We start from the raw sequence: 17,293 nt of genomic DNA on the forward strand, positions 1-17,293 counted from the left end.
ACACGTTAATATCACCAATAAGTTAATAAAGATCATTTCCATTTTTCATTGCCTATCTACATTGATATAATATGATGGTGATTTGACTATCATCTATTTGTCATTTGTGTCAAATTTACCATAGCATTACAAAAAGAATGTTTTTTACAAATATTTATTTTGTCACGTTTACAGTGCGCATTTTATTAAATGGTTCACATTACATTTAATTTAACTCTTTGAATGTTTGTATTTTAACCACAAGTTGATGCTTTAATTGTTAGTAAAAAAAATGTACCGCCGGCAAGTATATTATTTCTAGAAAATTATTTTTTTTTGTTTTTGCTCTATGAAGGTCGAACGCTCATTGTCTGTCTTTAAACGAGTTTGTGGAAATGAAAATCCCATGATTGTTATGATGATGAAAAGAATAATGATATTAATTTTGGTGTCTGGCATCGCCTGGGGATTGGCCAAAGCTCGAGTTATGGTATATAAGCAGTGACCACGACGGACGAATTGGCATTTGAAGAGGTACAGGTAAGGCACTGTAAGAACAGCTCGCGGGGGAGTTTTATTCACTATTATGAGCAAGGGAATAAGATAAGTCATGCAATGGCTCGTTTTGATGATTCAAATAGAAGAGTTTTAAGAAACATTGCTCTCACTACAGAAAAAAAGAAATTTTGAGTTGAAAGTCATTATCTTGGATCTTCTGAGATTGAAAACAAAATGTATACTTAAAGACTCAAACAAGCGAAAGGGTGTCACAAATTCTTTTCGTATTTTTATATGTCTGCTTACAGGTAACAATTTTGTTTTCACAGCTAGTGTTCAATGGAAACTACAATGGTGCTTTTCGCCGCGTTGTGTCTTTCTGTTGTTGTTCAAGTACAAGGTATGTGCGCCTCGAATTCATTTTTTTTTCTATTATTTGTCCAAAACAAAATTCATCCTCGGTGGCAATGATTTACTGACTACAAAACAAGGAGTGCATAATGCAAAAATATACCTTTTTTTCTTGAAAATGCATATAACTAATTGTGTAAGTTAAAGAAAAAAGGACTAAAATTTGTTCCTTTGGGTTTTGATTGCGTGTTATGAAGCTAATTTTTTTAAAGACGATATTGTTTCGAAAAAGCAATTCAGAAGACCAAAATGGTTGTTTATTTATTTATTGCACAGGTCACAGTTGGTCCAGATGGTACGATCGCGACGACCCTTCGGCTACCGGCGACTGGGAAACTGTCGCTGATCTGCGGGTATGTGAAGTTTTTCTTTTCTGTTTGAACATCTTTACTTGTTGAATGGCGGATGCAGGGTCTTGCTGTGTGTGTGGATGGGTGGTTGGGGGTGGGGGGTATATGTAGGTATAAAGAGCGGAAAGATGTAGCCAATAAGAAATAGTTGTTGATGAGTACAATCACATTGTCTTACATAGTTCTCAGGTTTGAAAACGTTGGCGTGTTTTGTCTCGCTCTCTTTTGTTATAGTGATATCTGGGAGAGAATGAAAGGTGATGTTGAAGCCACTTTGAACCACAAATACGTCATTGTTACTCATAGCAGTGATAGTTAACTGGGTTTGAATGCCTACACGGTTTTGAGCGGCTATCAAAGAAGAGAAAGGGCTGCACTCCCATTAATTTCTCTATCAATTTCAGAAATCTCACTACATTTGTGGTGGCTGCAAGCCGATTGGGGCCGAGTGTCGTGTTAAAGGCTCCTCTACTGTCTTCACGCGCTGGAGGGGTTCTGCACCCGATAAGCTCGCTGCCAACTGCCTCCCAACAACTGGTTTGATATGCAAGAACGCCGATCAAGGCTCTGGAGGCTACTGCAAGGACTACGAGATACGGTTTCTCTGCCCTTCTACAAGTAAGAATGACTTAAATCAACCCATTTTAATATATTTTAATTGAAAACTAACAGTTAAAAACGTGTTATCTTAATTGAAAACTAAAAGTGAAAATAATTAAGTGCTTTGCTTTAGACATTTATACTTCCGTTATGACTTCTGGGACCGGTTTTTAGAATGCTTGTCGTTATCATCATTATTTTAATTTTATCATCATTACTTACGTTTTACATTTGTAGAGGTGGAAACGGGACCGTATTTAGACAGAGATGACCCAAGTGCAACTGGAGACTGGGAAAGCGTGTCTAGTTTTCGGGTAATCAAAAATTTAGTTTTTTAAATCTACGCATTGGAATTGTGAAAAAATGAGATTTCAAATCATACACAATTGCGACCTGAGTCTTTTCTGAATATCTAAATACTATAAAATATTTTGTACGTTTATTTTGTAAAAAAAGATTAGAAAAGATTTAATGCATAATAAGCAGTCCTGCTAAAACCTTAACATTGAAAAACCGAAAAGCTTGTTCACAGCAATTTGTTTATTAGATACAGACAAATTATCATTATTCAGACATGTCCGTGAATAAGCACTGACAAAGATTACAGCTATGGTTCAGCAGATGAGCCTATATTTTTTTAAAAACAACTTATTTGCTTGTGAAGAAATCTGGCAAAGAAGAAAGTATAAGGTCAATACGGGTGTTTCAAATCTGCGAGAAATAACCGTAGGACTTATTTTTTCTGTGCAGATAACTGACAATAACAACATTTGCCGTGGTGTGCGACCCCTTTGTACGCTCTGCCGTGACAAGAGCGACAAGACGCCATATTACAGCACTGGGGACAAGTTCAATGACGGGCTGGCGTGTGGCTGGGACACTGGACTCGTGTGTACCACTGAAGTGAACGGCAAATACTGTAAAGATTACGAAGTGCAGTTTCGCTGCCCTGTCATCGGTAGGTAAATTTTTTATCCCAAACTACAGTTCTGATGTGTGTCAGTTTCGTCGTGTTTAATCATATATATATATATATATATATATATATATATATATATATATATATATATATATGAATGAATTCATTACTTGGTACAATATGGAAATATTAAGCTTGTCCGCCTCGTCTCTGAACCACAGGCTTGTAAACATTGCGGCGGAGTACTGTGACACTTTAAAATTTCGAATGGAATTGAACCTCTCTCCCCTCGTGTAAACAGTATGTACGCGCACGTGCGCGCGCGTGTGTGTGTGCACGTGTGCATCATACTCGTATATGTGTAGGTGCGTGTGTCCGCGTTCAATAATTCCTGCCCGCGTGCCGGGACAGAGGAAGAGTAGCGTTAGTGGTATGGTGATTGGGTAGGTGTAAATTGTAGAGAATGTATGCTATACCAGTTGTTATAGGTATTTTAACGCCAATAAGAAACGCACTTCCAAAGTGTACATTAACACCCCATACTGTTTCAGGCAAGGCCAACCGTATCTAAAACTCAAAAAGGTAACAGAGTGAGCCTGATAACATGAAAACTCGGTGGGAACAATGAAAATCTAAGAGTCTGTGGTGCTTTTTACATCATTTTTCATTCATCGGTTGATTACTCTTTTGACTTTTGAACGCAGGCATTAGTTTGTCTTCTTTCCACGCGTTAGTTATAGACTGTAACAGACGCGAGGAGGTGACATGAAATGAACAAATAAGATGACAAATTAAAAAAATGTCACATGCCACGCGCACGCAACACTACGATAGCACAACGCAACACTAAGATAGCACAGCTACATTCTATTTATTTTGGTTTGTTGCAGTATTTGTCCTGTGATATTCACAGGATATTCACGGAAACGTCTCAATATGCAGTATATATGTGACAGAAAAAAACAGCAGTTATTTTACCCCGACCGGTTTCATCGCATCTTCAGTGGGTTTGTTTATTTTGGTCGATCCAACAAACCCCCTGAAGATGCGATGAAACCGGTCGGGGTAAAATGACTGCCGTTTTTTTATTTCATTTTGTCATATGTATATACAAGCACAGGAAAAACACTTTTACTTTCAATATACAGACTTGACATTTAATATGGAATATTTTTTCCAAATCATTGTCATCAGTTTTTTCAATAAGGATTAAAATCGTGTTTTAATAACTTTTAATTACCTCTTTGATGTCATTGTGACATCAGTTCATTAATGGAATTCGCCAGAGAAGCAAACAAAAACACATTGCTTATTCTATGTCATACGACAACAATTAAAATAGATATTTTGGATCTCCATATTTTCCAAATTATTATCTGTAAAAGAGTTACACTCTCCACAAAGGACCCTCATGTCAGTGTCTAGTCACAGTAATGGTCGCTGTTACGCCTGGCCTCTTCTGGCTGCTACAAGCGCTTTCAAGTGGCAAGGCATTCCGTGGGATATGTTTTTAGAGTTCAATCTGGAATAACATTCTAGGCATTGGTCAAAATCTGTCCAATTTGGTCCATTTTTGTTGTAGGACATATAGGCCATTGATTCGGCAAGTAATGACCTACCCAAATATCGTCTATGTGGTTCAAATGTGGCGATTTCGATGACCAAGGTAGCTGCTCATTCACTTGGTTTTGTATGTAATCTGCTATTAAAAGTGGTCTGTGTGAAATGGCTATCTCACTTTGCAACCTAAAATTGTTCCTAAGGTGCCCCCTATCAAATGATGGTCAAGTGGTTCCCAGATTATTCCTTGATTTGATCTGGTTCAGGTTTTCGTCAATGACTACCATTGGTGTTTTGGCACCAATGTGGTATCAACTGACGCTGTTAATGACCTTAGTCACTTTAGACGCGGCACACGCTTCGTCGCTGGTCTCTGCTGGATGTCTGTAAACTCTGTTTCGACTAGTTGAGCGGTTCAGGTGAAATCTGACCTCAATAAAGAAAGCCACGAAGTTTCAGTGTTCAACCTAGAAACGGACATGGTCCCCAATTCAAAGATGCTTTGCTGTTTACAGTGCGTTCCCCGGAGGTCGTCTGGTAATCTTACCTGCTAAAACCAGGTTGGTGTTCGCTAAGTTCCTTGAAAATTGCGTTTTGGTGGCAATTTACCCCTCATTCTGAACGAACTGGGTGGTTTTTGTTTAGTTGCAACAGCATATCTCGTGGGTCCTGTACCCTAGTGGTAAGATTTCAATTCACAGGATATTCACGGAAACGTCTCAATATACAGTATATATGTGACAGGAAGAAATAAAAAAAAAAACAGCAGTTATTTTACCCCGACCGGTTTCATCGCATCTTCAGTGGGTTTGTTTATTTTGGTCGATCCAACAAACCCCATGAAGATGCGATAAAACCGGTCGGGGTAAAATGATTGCTTTTTTTAAATTCTTTTTGTCACATATGTATATACAAGTACAGGAAAAACACTTTTACTTTCAATATATATCTTTTTTTACTTTCTTCCAGTTACGGCGTTACTGTTTATGGCTATAATGGGATTGTAATTGTCTTTTAGGAACTTGCACGACATGCGGAAACGCACGCTGGACGAACTGGCTGAACAGAGACATTCCCACTGCTACCGGAGATTGGGAGAACGTCGGACCAACAGGGCACAACCCGGTATTGCTATTTTCTCGCATTTAGTTAATTAATTGCTGTTCCATTGCCTTATTATGATCTACCCTGTAAATTTTAAAACAACGATCCCATTTTTATGTAGACTATTATCTATTTACCATTTGTATCCAATTAACTGTAGCACTAACACAAAGCATGATTTTTTCTTATTAATATCATATTTTTCCTCGGTTTAAAGTGCGTTTTCAGTCCACAAAGAACTGAAACTTTTGAAACAAAATAGCCTACAATGCATTTGATCTGATTTTGATGTCCATATACGAATACAAGAAAATGATGCTATCTTTAAGCAATTGTCTTCTTTTTCTTATATTTTTCTCTTCTTTTTTCTCTTTTCTTTTCTTTTTTTCCATTTAAATTTATACACTCCTTTTGTTCCAGTGCAACAGCCACGAGCCTATCGACATCCAATGTCGCGAAAAATCAACCGAGCAGCCATGGGACCAAACCGGGCAGGTTTTCAAAAACAAGTGCACTCCTTCTGAGGGTCTCGTTTGCGTCAATGCGGATCAGGCCTCCGGACAGTCTTGCAAGGACTACGAGGTCCGCTTCCTGTGCCCATAGAAGAATTTAAGTTCTGGGACGAACACTACTTGCACATGGCTTCTTGTTTTTATCGTTACAATTGAAATATCTTTGCTGATGTAGCCTTTTCATATACTTATCTAGATTAATAAGTCAACATAATAGTAATTGTTTATTATTGAAATTTATCTACCGTAAAACTTATTTGAGAGTGAGCTGAAAAAATATACGTCTTCCAAAAGAAAATCAACAAATACCAAATACCAAAATGCAATAACCTGTAGATGAATTAAAGTAGCAGAACAAGCCTAAAATCAAATAAGTCTTGTGTTTTTATTAGATACAGCGAGACTGGTGACATGAAAGTATGGTAAAGGTGAAGCTACGGTATTTGAATTACCAAACAGATTACATTAAAATGTGCAAACAAAACAGAAGCTGAAAGTAAAACAACGCAAAATCTCATTCTCTGGTCTGTTTAGTAACATAAAGGGTCGAATGGGTGAGGGAGGAGCGAGCACACTGTGCCTTTTTTAATATGGTACAACGTGGACCATTTCTCATTATTAATTACAATTTACTTTTTTACATCAGGCTTCGGTGTCATGCACTTGTCTTTTCACCTCTTTACTTATAGAACCGCCACATACACGTATCAGTGATTTCAAAGTGCTGGGCCCCGTTTCACAAAAAAAACTTAAGTCGGTTCACCTGACTAAGAGCTTGGTTACCAACGTAATTAAGTCGTTACGTCACTAAGTCCCGTTTCACAAAGAATCTAAAAGGTCGCTTACGTCGTTTTTTCTTGGCTTCTAGTCGACGATGTCTAGCCTCCTCGGGAGGAGACTTTTGACAGCTAGCTCAACTAAAAGTCGGTAAATTAAAGCATAAACAACAAAAATTTGGAAAGAACATACCTCCTTCAAGATATAACTCGAGCTAGTCAACTACGGATTTAAGATTCTTACTACAATACGGAACCATATACGGCAATGGCTCAATCTTTTCAATGGGAAAAACTGTAAATTCTAAAGATATTGTAGTTTGTTCCATTAACTATTGCTTTTAAGACTTTTCCATTGAGTCGTAGTAGCAAAAGTGAAAACTAAGCTACTCTGCAGTTACTTTAGATTGACCTAACTCCCTGGGGGTTCACGCTAAATAGCTGTCAGCCGGGCGGACACGAAAGCTAATTACCCCCTTACAGCTTGTAGTAGGCGGGACGGAATTTTAAGCCAGATTATCTGACAGTAATCTAGTGAGACTCCCCGCGGGGATAGATCGATATAAAAGCTCTGGGAATACAGCCTTAGACCCTATTTCCATAGATTTTAGATCGATCTATCCCTGTGGGGAGTCTCACTAGATTACTGTCAGCTTAGCCGGCTTAAGCGTCTGCCCCGCCCACTGAAAGCTGTAAGGGGGTAATTAACAATGGTGCGCGCTCCGCTGACTGCAATTTAGCGTGAACCCCCAGGGAGTTAGGTGGATTTAAATCTTAATCCCTGGATCGATCTAAATCTCTGGGAATACACCCTTAGAGGTCACGGGAAACTCGCCAGAAGTATAAAGGTACATGTAGTTTCAAACTGACCTATATGAAATACAGGGTGCTTTGCGGCCACCACACAAGAAGTATGTGGTATTCTTATTTTCACATCGTAGTGTTTTTTCTTCCGGGTTGGAGAATGGGGCTGACAGGGATTTGGAACCGGAGGACACGTATGAATCAATATGAGGCTTATAGCTACTGTACATTAAATTAATGTCAATAGAGGTCATCAGTGGAATACAATTTTTTATTCTATATTCGAAAAAAAAAAACAGGTGCGATTTTTCTGACAGGGAAGCCTCAGCTGATTTATACCTTGGATTCCTTGGACACAGACAATTAAAGGTAATTTACAGAAAAAAGCAGTGTGTTGAATGCCTTCTTGTGTTTGGTAAAAAAACTGCGAGTGTACAGACAATATTTCCATCTAAATGGATTTTATCCGTAAATATTTTATTCAAATTCTTTTTATATCTTGTTAAAGACGAATTTATTTAACAGTAGTAGATGTGAGCTACATTAATGAGGCTGACTGACCTAATAAACGGTGCAAGGCATATCAATTGTCCTAAGGTCTCTTTTCAAAACTAGAGCATCAATATTTTCTCGATTCAGTTTAATGTCTTGTCATAGACGTTGCATGCAGTGACACAGACCCTTAAGTTTGCGATTAGGGCAATGAGTCGACGTATTCAATTACGAAATTATCAGCCTTTCAGATCAATAATTTTAACATTAAAATTCTATTTTAAGATAGTGTTTGTGGTGCTTTTACGGTATAGAATAGAACTGCAGAGTAGCTTGGTTTTCACTTTTGCTACTTCGACTCAATGGAAAAGTCTTAAAAGCAATAGTTAATGGAACAAACTACAATATCTTTAGAATTTACAGTTTTCCCCATTGAAACGATTGAGCCATTGCCGTATATGGTTCCGTATTGTAGTAAGAATCTTAAATCCGTAGTTGACTAGCTCGAGCTATATCTTGAAGGAGGTATGTTCTTTCCAAATTTTTGTTGTTTATGCTGTAATTTACCGACTTTTAGTTGAGCTTGCTGTCAAAAGGCTCCTCCCGAGGAGGCTAGACATCGTCGACTAGAAGCCAAGAAAAAACGACGTAAGCGACCTTTTAGATTCTTTGTGAAACGGGACTTAGTGACGTAACGACTTAATTACGTTGGTAACCAAGCTCTTAGTCAGGGAAACCGACTTAAGTTTTTTGGTGAAACGGGGGCCAGCACTTTGAAATCACTGATACGTGTATGTGGCGGTTCTATAAGTAAAGAGGTGAAAAGACAAGTGCATGACACCGAAGCCTGATGTAAAAAAGTAAATTGTAAATAATAATGAGAAATGGTCCACGTTGTACCATATTAAAAAAGGCACAGTGTGCTCGCTCCTCTCTCACCCATTCGACCCTTTTTGTTACTAAACAAACCAGAGAATGAGATTTTGCGTTGTTTTACTTTCAGCTTCTGTTTTGTTTGCACATTTTTTAAGTAATCTGTTTGGTAATTCAAATACCGTAGCTTCACCTTTACCATACTTTCATGTCACCAGTCTCGCTGTATCTAATAAAAACACAAGACTTATTTGATTTTAGGCTTGTTCTGCTACTTTAATTCATCTACAGGTTATTGCATTTTGGTATTTGGTATTTATTGATTTTCTTTTGGAAGACGTGTTTTTAATCAGCTCACTCCCAAATAAGTTTTTCGGTAATTAAATTTCAATAATAAACAATTACTATCATGTTGACTTATTAATCTAGATAAGTATATGAAAAGGCGACATCAGCAAAGATATTTCAATTGTAACGATAAAAACAAGAAGCCATGTGCAAGTAGTGTTCGTTCCAGAACTTAAATTCTTCTATGGGCACAGGAAGCGGACCTCGTAGTCCTTGCAAGACTGCCCGGAGGCCTGATCCGCATTGACGCAAACGAGACCCTCAGAAGGAGTGCACTTGTTTTTGAAAACCTGCCCGGTTTGGTCCCATGGCTGCTCGGTGGATTTTTCGCGACATTGGATGTCGATAGGCTCGTGGCTGTTGCACTGGAACAAAAGGAGTTTATAAATTTAAATGGAAAAAAAGAAAAGAAAAGAGAAAACAGAAGAGAAAAATATAAGAAAAAGAAGACAATTGCTTAAAGATAGCATCATTTTCTTGTATTCGTATATGGACATCAAAATCAGATCAAATGCACTGAAGCCTTTTTTGTTTCAAAAGTTTCAGTTCTTTGTGGACTGAAAACGCACTTTAAACCGAGAAAAAATATGATATTAATAAGAAAAAATCATGCTTTGTGTAGTGCTACAGTTAATTGGATACAAATGGTAAATATATAATAGTCTACATAAAAATGGGATTGTTGTTTTAAAATTTACAGGGTAGATCATAATAAGGCAATGGAACAGCAATTAATAAACTTAATGCGAGAAAATAGCAATACCGGGTTGTGCCCTGTTGGTCCGACGTTCTCCCAATCTCCGGTAGCAGTGGGAATGTCTCTGTTCAGCCAGTTCGTCCAGCGTGCGTTTCCGCATGTCGTGCAAGTTCCTAAAAGACAATTACAATCCCATTATAGCCATAAACAGTAACTAGTAACGCCGTAACTGGAAGAGAGTAAAAAAAGATATATATTGAAAGTAAAAGTGTTTTTCCTATACTTGTATATACATATGTGACAAAAAGAATTTAAAAAACAGTATATATATGACAGAAAGAAATAAAAAACAGCAGTTATTTTACCCCGACCGGTTTCATCGCATCTTCAGGGGGTTTGTTGGATCGACCAAAATAAACAAACCCACTGAAGATGCAATGAAACCGGTCGGGGTAAAATAACTGCTGTTTTTTATTTCTTTCTGTCATATATATACTGTATATTCAGACGTTTCCGTGAATATCCTGTAAATATCACAGGACAAATACTGCAACAAACCAAAATAAATAGAATGTAGCTGTGCTATCTTAGTGTTGCGTTGTGCTATCGTAGTGTTGCGTGCGCGTGGCATGTGACATTTTTTCAATTTGTCATCTTATTTGTTCATTTCATGTCACCTCCTCGCGTCTGTTACAGTCTATAACTAACGCGTGAAAAGAAGACAAGCTAATGTCTGCGTCCAAAAGTCAAAAGAGTAATCAACAGATGAATGAAAAATGATGTAAAAAGCACCAGAGTCACTTAGATTTTCATTGTTCCCTCCGAGTTTTTATGTTATCAGGCTCACTCTGTTACCTTGTTGAGTTTTAGATACGGTTGGCCTTGCCTGAAACAGTATGGGGTATTAATGTACACTTTGGAAGTGCGTTTCTTATTGGCGTTAAAATACCTATAACAACTGGTAAAGCATACATTCGCTACAATTTGCACCTACCCAATCACCTTACCACTAACGCTACTCTTCCTCTGTCCCGGCACTCGGGCAGGAATTATTGAACGCGGACGCACGCACCTACACATATACGAGTATTATGCACACGTGCACACACACACACGCGCGCGCGCGCGTACATACTGTTTACACGAGGGGAGAGAGGGTTCAATTCCATTCGAAATTTTAAAGTGTCACAGTACTCCGCCGCAATGTTTACAAGCATGTGGTTCAGAGACGAGGCGGACAAGCTTAATATTTCCATATTGTACCAAGTAATGAATTTATTCATATATATATATATATATATATATATATATATATATATATATATATATATATATATATTGATTAAAAAAGACGAAACTGACACACATTAGAACTGCAGTTTGGGATAAAAATTTACCTACCGATGACAGGGCAGTGAAACTGCACTTCGTAATCTTTACAGTATTTGCCGTTCACTTCAGTGGTACACACGAGTCCAGAGTCCCAGCCACACGCCAGCCCGTCATTGAACTTGTCCCCAGTGCTGTAATATGGTGTCTTGTCGCTCTTGTCACGGCAGAGCGTACAAAGGGGTCGTACACCAAGGCAAATGTTGTTATTGTCAGTTATCTGCACAGAAAAAATAAGTCCTACGTTTATTTCTCGCAGGTTTGAAGCACCCGTATTGACCTTATACTTTCTTCTTTGCCAGATTACTTCACAAGCAAATAAGGAGTTTTTTAAAAACATAGGCTCATCTGCTGAACCATAGCTGTAATCTTTGTCAGTGCTTATTCCCGGAAATGTCTGAATAATGATAATTTGTCTGGATCTAATAAACAAATTGCTGTGAACAAGCTTTTCGGTTTTTCAATGTTAAGGTTTTAACAGGACTTCTTATTATGCATTAAATCTTTTCTAATCTTTTTTACAAAATAAACGTACAAAATATTTTACAATATTTAGATATTCAGAAAAGAAACAGGTCGCAAATGTGTATGATTTGAAATCTCATTTTTTCACAATTCCAATGCGTAGATTTAAAAAAAACTAAAAATTTGATTACCCGAAATTTAGACACGCTTTCCCAGTCCCCAGTTGCACTTGGGTCATCTCTGTCCAAATACGGTCCCGTTTCCACCTCTACAAATATAAAACGTAAGTAATGATGATAAAATTAAAAATAATGATGATAACGACAAGCATTCTAAAAACCTGTCCCAGAAGTCATAATGGAAGTATACATGTCTAAAGCACTTAATTATGTTCACTTTTAGTTTTCAATTAAAATAACACGTTTTTAACTGTTAGTTTTCAATTAAAATATATTAAAACGGGTTGTTTTAAGTCATTTTTACCTGTAGAAGGGCAGAGAAACCGTATCTCGTAGTCCTTGCAGTAGCCTCCAGAGCCTTGATCGGCGTTCTTGCATATCAAACCAGTTGTTGGGAGGCAGTTGGCAGCGAGTTTATCGGGTGCAGAACCCCTCCAGCGCGTGAAGACAGTAGAGGAGCCTTTAACACGACACTCGGCCCCAATCGGCTTGCAGCCACCACAAATGTAGTGAGATTTCTGAAATTGATAGAGAAATTGGTGGGAATGCTGCTCTTTCTCATTTTTGATAGCCGCTTAAAATCGTGTAGGCATTCAAACCCAGTTGACTATCACTGCTATGAGTAACAAAAACGTATTTGTGGTACAAAGGGGCTTCAACATCACCTTTCATTCTCTCCCAGATATCACTATAACAAAAGAGAGCGAGACAAAACACGCCAACCTTTTTCAAACCTGAGAACTATGTATGGCAATGTGATTGTACTCATCAACAACTATTTCTTATTGGCTACATATTTCCGCTCTTTATACCTACATGTACCCCCCACCCCCACCCACCCATCCACACACACAGCAAGACCCTGCATCAGCCATTCAATAAGTAAAGATGTTCAAACAGACAAAAAACGACTTCACATACCCGCAGTTCAGCGACAGTTTCCCAGTCGCCAGTAGCCGAAGGGTCGTCGCGATCGTACCATCTGGACCAACTGTGACCTGTGCAATCAATCAATAAACAACCATTTTGGTGTTCTGAATTGCTTTTCGAAACAATATCGTCTTTTTTTAAAAAAAATTAGCTTCATAACACGCAATCAAAAACCTAAGGAACAAATTTTGGCCTTTTTTTTCTTTAACTTACACAATCAGTTATATGCATTTTCAAGGTGTATTTTTTGCATTATGCACTCCTTGTTTTGCAGTCAGTAAGTAAAACCGGTACAATCATCGCCACTGAGGATGAATTTTCTTTGGTCAAATAATAGAAAAAAATAAAAACCGAGGCGCACATACCTTGTATTTGAACGATAACAGAAAGACACAACGCGGCGAAAAGCACCATTGTAGTTTCCATTGAACACTAGCTGTGAAAACAAAAGTGTTACCTGAAAGCAGACATAAAGATACAGAAAGAATTTGAGGCACCCTTTCGCTTGTTTGAGTCTTAAAGTATACTTTTTGTTTTCAATCTCAGAAGATCCAAGATTATGACTTTCAACTCAATTTTTTTGTCTGTAGTGAAAGCAATGCTTCTTTAACCACTTCTATTTGAATCATTAAAACGAGCCATTGCATTACTTATCTTATTCCCTTGCTCATAATAGTGAATAAAACTCCCGTGCGAGCTGTTCTTACAGTGCCTTACCTGTACCTCTTCAAATGCAAATTCTACCGACGTAGTCACTGCTTATATACCATAACTCGAGCGTTGGCCAATCCTCAGGTGATGCCAGACACGAACATTAATATCATTATTCTTTCTTATCATCATAACAATCATGGAGTTTCCATTTCCAGAAACTCGTTTAAAGACAGACAATGAGCGTTCGACCTTCATAGAGCAAAAACAAAAAAATGCTTATCCTTGAAATGTGATACTGACTGAATTTTCTAAAAATAATATACTTGCTGGCGGTACGTATTTTTCAAACTAACAATTAAAGCATCAACCTGTGGTAAAAATACAGACATTCAACGAGTTAAAATAGTTGTAATGTGAACCGTTTACTAAATTACGCACTGTAAACGTGACAAAATAAATATTTATAAAAAACACTCTTTTTGTAATGCTATGGTAAATTTGACACAAATGACAGATAGTTGTAAGTCAAGTCATCATCATATTATATCTATGTAGATAGGCAATGAAAAATGGAAATGATCTTTATTTACTTATCAGTGATATTAGCGAGTTCCGTCCAGTTAAACTAAGTATTCCCTTTCACTGGTAGCAATAGGACTTTCTCTATTCAACCTTATTCACTCGCACTTGCTTATCTTATCGATATTTCACTGTCTTTCCAATTCCACTTTATTTACTTGTTTAGCAATTCATAGTAAATATTGTAGACCACGGCTCACCTCTAGATTTCTTTCTTCTCAACTTTAGATAGTCTCTAGTACGTACATAGTGGCCAGAGATAAAAGACATACGCCATGCCCTTTCTTAGAGAGGGTGTAACGTGGTTATCACCCCACCCCCACCTAAACCCAATCGAGCCTGAGAGTGAGCAAATTAGGTGCTATAAGCGCACAGGGGAAGGTTTCCGACATGGAGACGCTAGTCACAGTAGACAGGCTTCATTAATTATGGTAAATGTTCACAATAGCAGTAAAGTGTAAAGTGATCTCCGGAAATTTTGCGTCCTCCCCTCCCTGGCAGCACTTTTATTTTTTACAACTTTTGTTTTAGTTAGGCAGAGTTTTCTTCTAAATATATTTAAGTTATGTAAACGGGTTTGCTGATAAAACTGAAGAAGGTTAGTGAAAAACGAGGGGGTGACACGACAATGTTCACTTTATCCCCCCCCCCCCCCCCCCCAAAGAAAAAATAATAATAATAACCCAATTAGGAAAGTTCAACACCGAAAACATGTCATCAAAAATGCATTTTCTAATTCGTCATATCTGTCGTGCAAGCCTCAAAATTCCGCACAGGTGCCGAAGGAGTGTCTGGGTCACTGTTTTAATTCGAAAGAGACGATTACATAACATGCATATAGTTATATTTTCAGAAGTGAAGGTTAGAGCACGCACAGAAATAATTTGAACTACAAAAAGTTGCATCATTTGACGATGAGTGCCAGGTCGTTGTGACCCAGATACCTCCCATCGAATGTACGGCTATGGGATGGTAATGTCTGTTGCATAAGTACAAATTTTACTGACGTAATTAATTAATTCGATCGTGTCGTACAAAGAGTCCATTGATAAGAAATAAATTACAACTGGCACTGACAGGCAGCTAGTTTGTTTGGTGCAGATCCCCGCCTGTGGTTTTTAAAGACAGCAGATGAGACGGCCCAAAACAACTCAAAATGCCAGTGGCAAAGACCTTCAAATACGGGAGAAAGGAAGGTTAATTTAAAAAAAGAAAAAAGGAAAGAAAACCTTGGGGTCCCATGGTCTGATCAGGTACAGAGATAAAAATCCAGTAAACGGTAATATAGCGGTAGTGTTACACTAGTTATTTTTAGTCTTAAATGTGGTTCATTACTGTCATTTGGCTCTTTTGGTCTCTTCCACCTAAACAAGTCACCAGAGGTGAGGTAATTTGGTTTAAGCCAGTCCCAGGTACGAGTCCCAGTTACGTAATCGGAGAATATATTCATGTTTAGGGCAACTAAAAGAAGTATTGAAGTCCCAGTGTTCAAGATTCCGGTATTGCCAGCTCGATCTTGATTTCATATATAACCCATATCAGCAATACCAGGCTCTAGCGAACAGCGGCAACTCGTGGGCGTTCTTCTTCAAAATTCTGCCTGGAAGTCACACGTCACAGCTGTGTCCGCCTGGATCCATATTTGGAAGTCATAAGTCTCGTACGTCACAGGTTTAGCCGCCTGGGGCTGCCTCTCCCGCCTTGCGCTGAAGTCTCGTGCAGGCGAGACAAGAAGCAATTAAAGTGCCTGACACGGAGTTAGAAGTTTGAATTGAAAATTGAATTGAATTGAATTGAAGGTCAGTGCCACAATACAAGCAACATTCTGCTGTAAAAACTTATTTTCGTGTAGCCATTGCGCAGCCCTTATAGTGGTATCGGGCATACAGTGTAGCTGTCAAATTTGGCACACGGCAAGCACATGTATTGTGCACGTGTATATCTCAGGACTAAATGTTCTTTGATAAGCAAAAAATACAAAAACATAGGATATATCTTTTCTTTTCGAAGAATATTATTTATTTATTCACTTTACATCTTAAATACAGCAAATAAAATTAAATAAAGCAAAATTAAATTTGTTCTACATTTCATTTTGGTCTGATGACATTCAACTGCAGATTCACTGCGGAGCAGTTCTATTTGATTGACGAAAGCCTAACATGGCCACTGTTCCTCAGAGCTAGTAAAAAATGACTCCATGCAGTCCCGTAGCCGGGGGGGGGGGGGGGGGGGGGGGGTTTGCTGGAAAAAGGTCCACTCTGGGTAAAATTTGACCTAGGTACATGGGGAATATATATTAAAAGGTCCACTTTTTCAGAACCCCCCCCCCCCCCCTTTGAAATTGCTGGCTACGGGCCTGCCAAGTTATATTTAATATTTACAAGCTAATTTTTACGTTGCTCTGACACTTAGGGTAAGTTTTATGTATCCTGTTTACCAACCGGACACAAACATAGAGTCAGAGATAGAGTAAAGAAAAACACTTTAGCCTAGCCTGTGTCCTTCTTTGAAAATAATAGTAATGATAGATGAGAAATGTACTTTATTACAAGAGATAGATTTGTATATAGATTGGTAGATTTGTGGCATGTGGCATGAAACTGGCATCGCTGTGGTCGTAGAACAGAGGCACAAACATCACTTTGATTGCAAAATGCATACTCTGTTATCGGCCAGTTGTCGGCACGTGAAGTATTATTTTTTACTCTCAAACGGGGCCGTACTACGGGACGCAGAAAGTATGCCGGCCAGTGTAAAGGGGGCTTAACAAACCACGGTTACAGTAGCAAAACGACGTGTATAATGTATCTACATTTTTGCCAGCCGCAGGAGAAAGTGAAATGCTGCGTAGGTCTACATTGTGTGTTCATTTAATATTTCAATAATAAAATAACAACGTAAAATTGTAGATAATAAATCTTTATTAGTTACATTTTTTTGATCAGCACGAAATGAGTTTAAATAGATTTGATAAATCAAATTTAGGCATAAAATTGTTTTATACATGTAAAAACATTATAAATGTGGTGGTTCGGTCAGAAAAAAACGTTTTAGCGGACCGACGTTCTCGAGCGTTTCCTTTTAGAATAACGTAATGGTTAAGGAAATAGTTCAGATAAACCTTATTCTTCTAGGTTCTAGACCATTATGGTAAAGCAAATATTTCCGATA

The 17,293-nt window shown here is 38.1% G+C and overlaps 2 protein-coding genes across 2 annotated transcripts; one reads left to right on the forward strand and one right to left on the reverse strand.

Annotated features, from left to right (window-relative positions):
* Positions 1 to 722: 722 nt before the first annotated feature.
* LOC106177947 (uncharacterized) lies at positions 723 to 6,307 on the forward strand. Its single transcript, XM_087008415.1, has 7 exons — positions 723 to 877; positions 1,165 to 1,241; positions 1,643 to 1,856; positions 2,076 to 2,152; positions 2,589 to 2,796; positions 5,336 to 5,442; positions 5,842 to 6,307. Exons 1-7 carry the CDS (start codon positions 817 to 819, stop codon positions 6,022 to 6,024), a joined length of 927 nt encoding a protein of 308 aa, XP_086864541.1. The 5' UTR covers positions 723 to 816; the 3' UTR covers positions 6,025 to 6,307.
* A 2,674-nt stretch (positions 6,308 to 8,981) lies between these two features.
* On the reverse strand, positions 8,982 to 13,343 carry LOC106177946 (uncharacterized). Its single transcript, XM_087009806.1, has 7 exons — positions 13,252 to 13,343; positions 12,878 to 12,954; positions 12,261 to 12,474; positions 11,969 to 12,045; positions 11,325 to 11,532; positions 9,990 to 10,096; positions 8,982 to 9,591 (listed from the first exon to the last, which is right to left on the reverse strand). The coding sequence occupies exons 1-7, from the start codon at positions 13,310 to 13,312 to the stop codon at positions 9,409 to 9,411; spliced, it is 927 nt and encodes a 308-aa protein (XP_086865932.1). The 5' UTR covers positions 13,313 to 13,343; the 3' UTR covers positions 8,982 to 9,408.
* Between the last annotated feature and the right edge of the window lie 3,950 nt (positions 13,344 to 17,293).

The sequence above is a fragment of the Lingula anatina genome, chromosome 3 (genome assembly GCF_051362555.1).
Source record: "Lingula anatina isolate TDL-2025a chromosome 3, LinAna3.0, whole genome shotgun sequence".
Lineage (NCBI taxonomy): Eukaryota > Metazoa > Brachiopoda > Lingulata > Lingulida > Lingulidae > Lingula > Lingula anatina.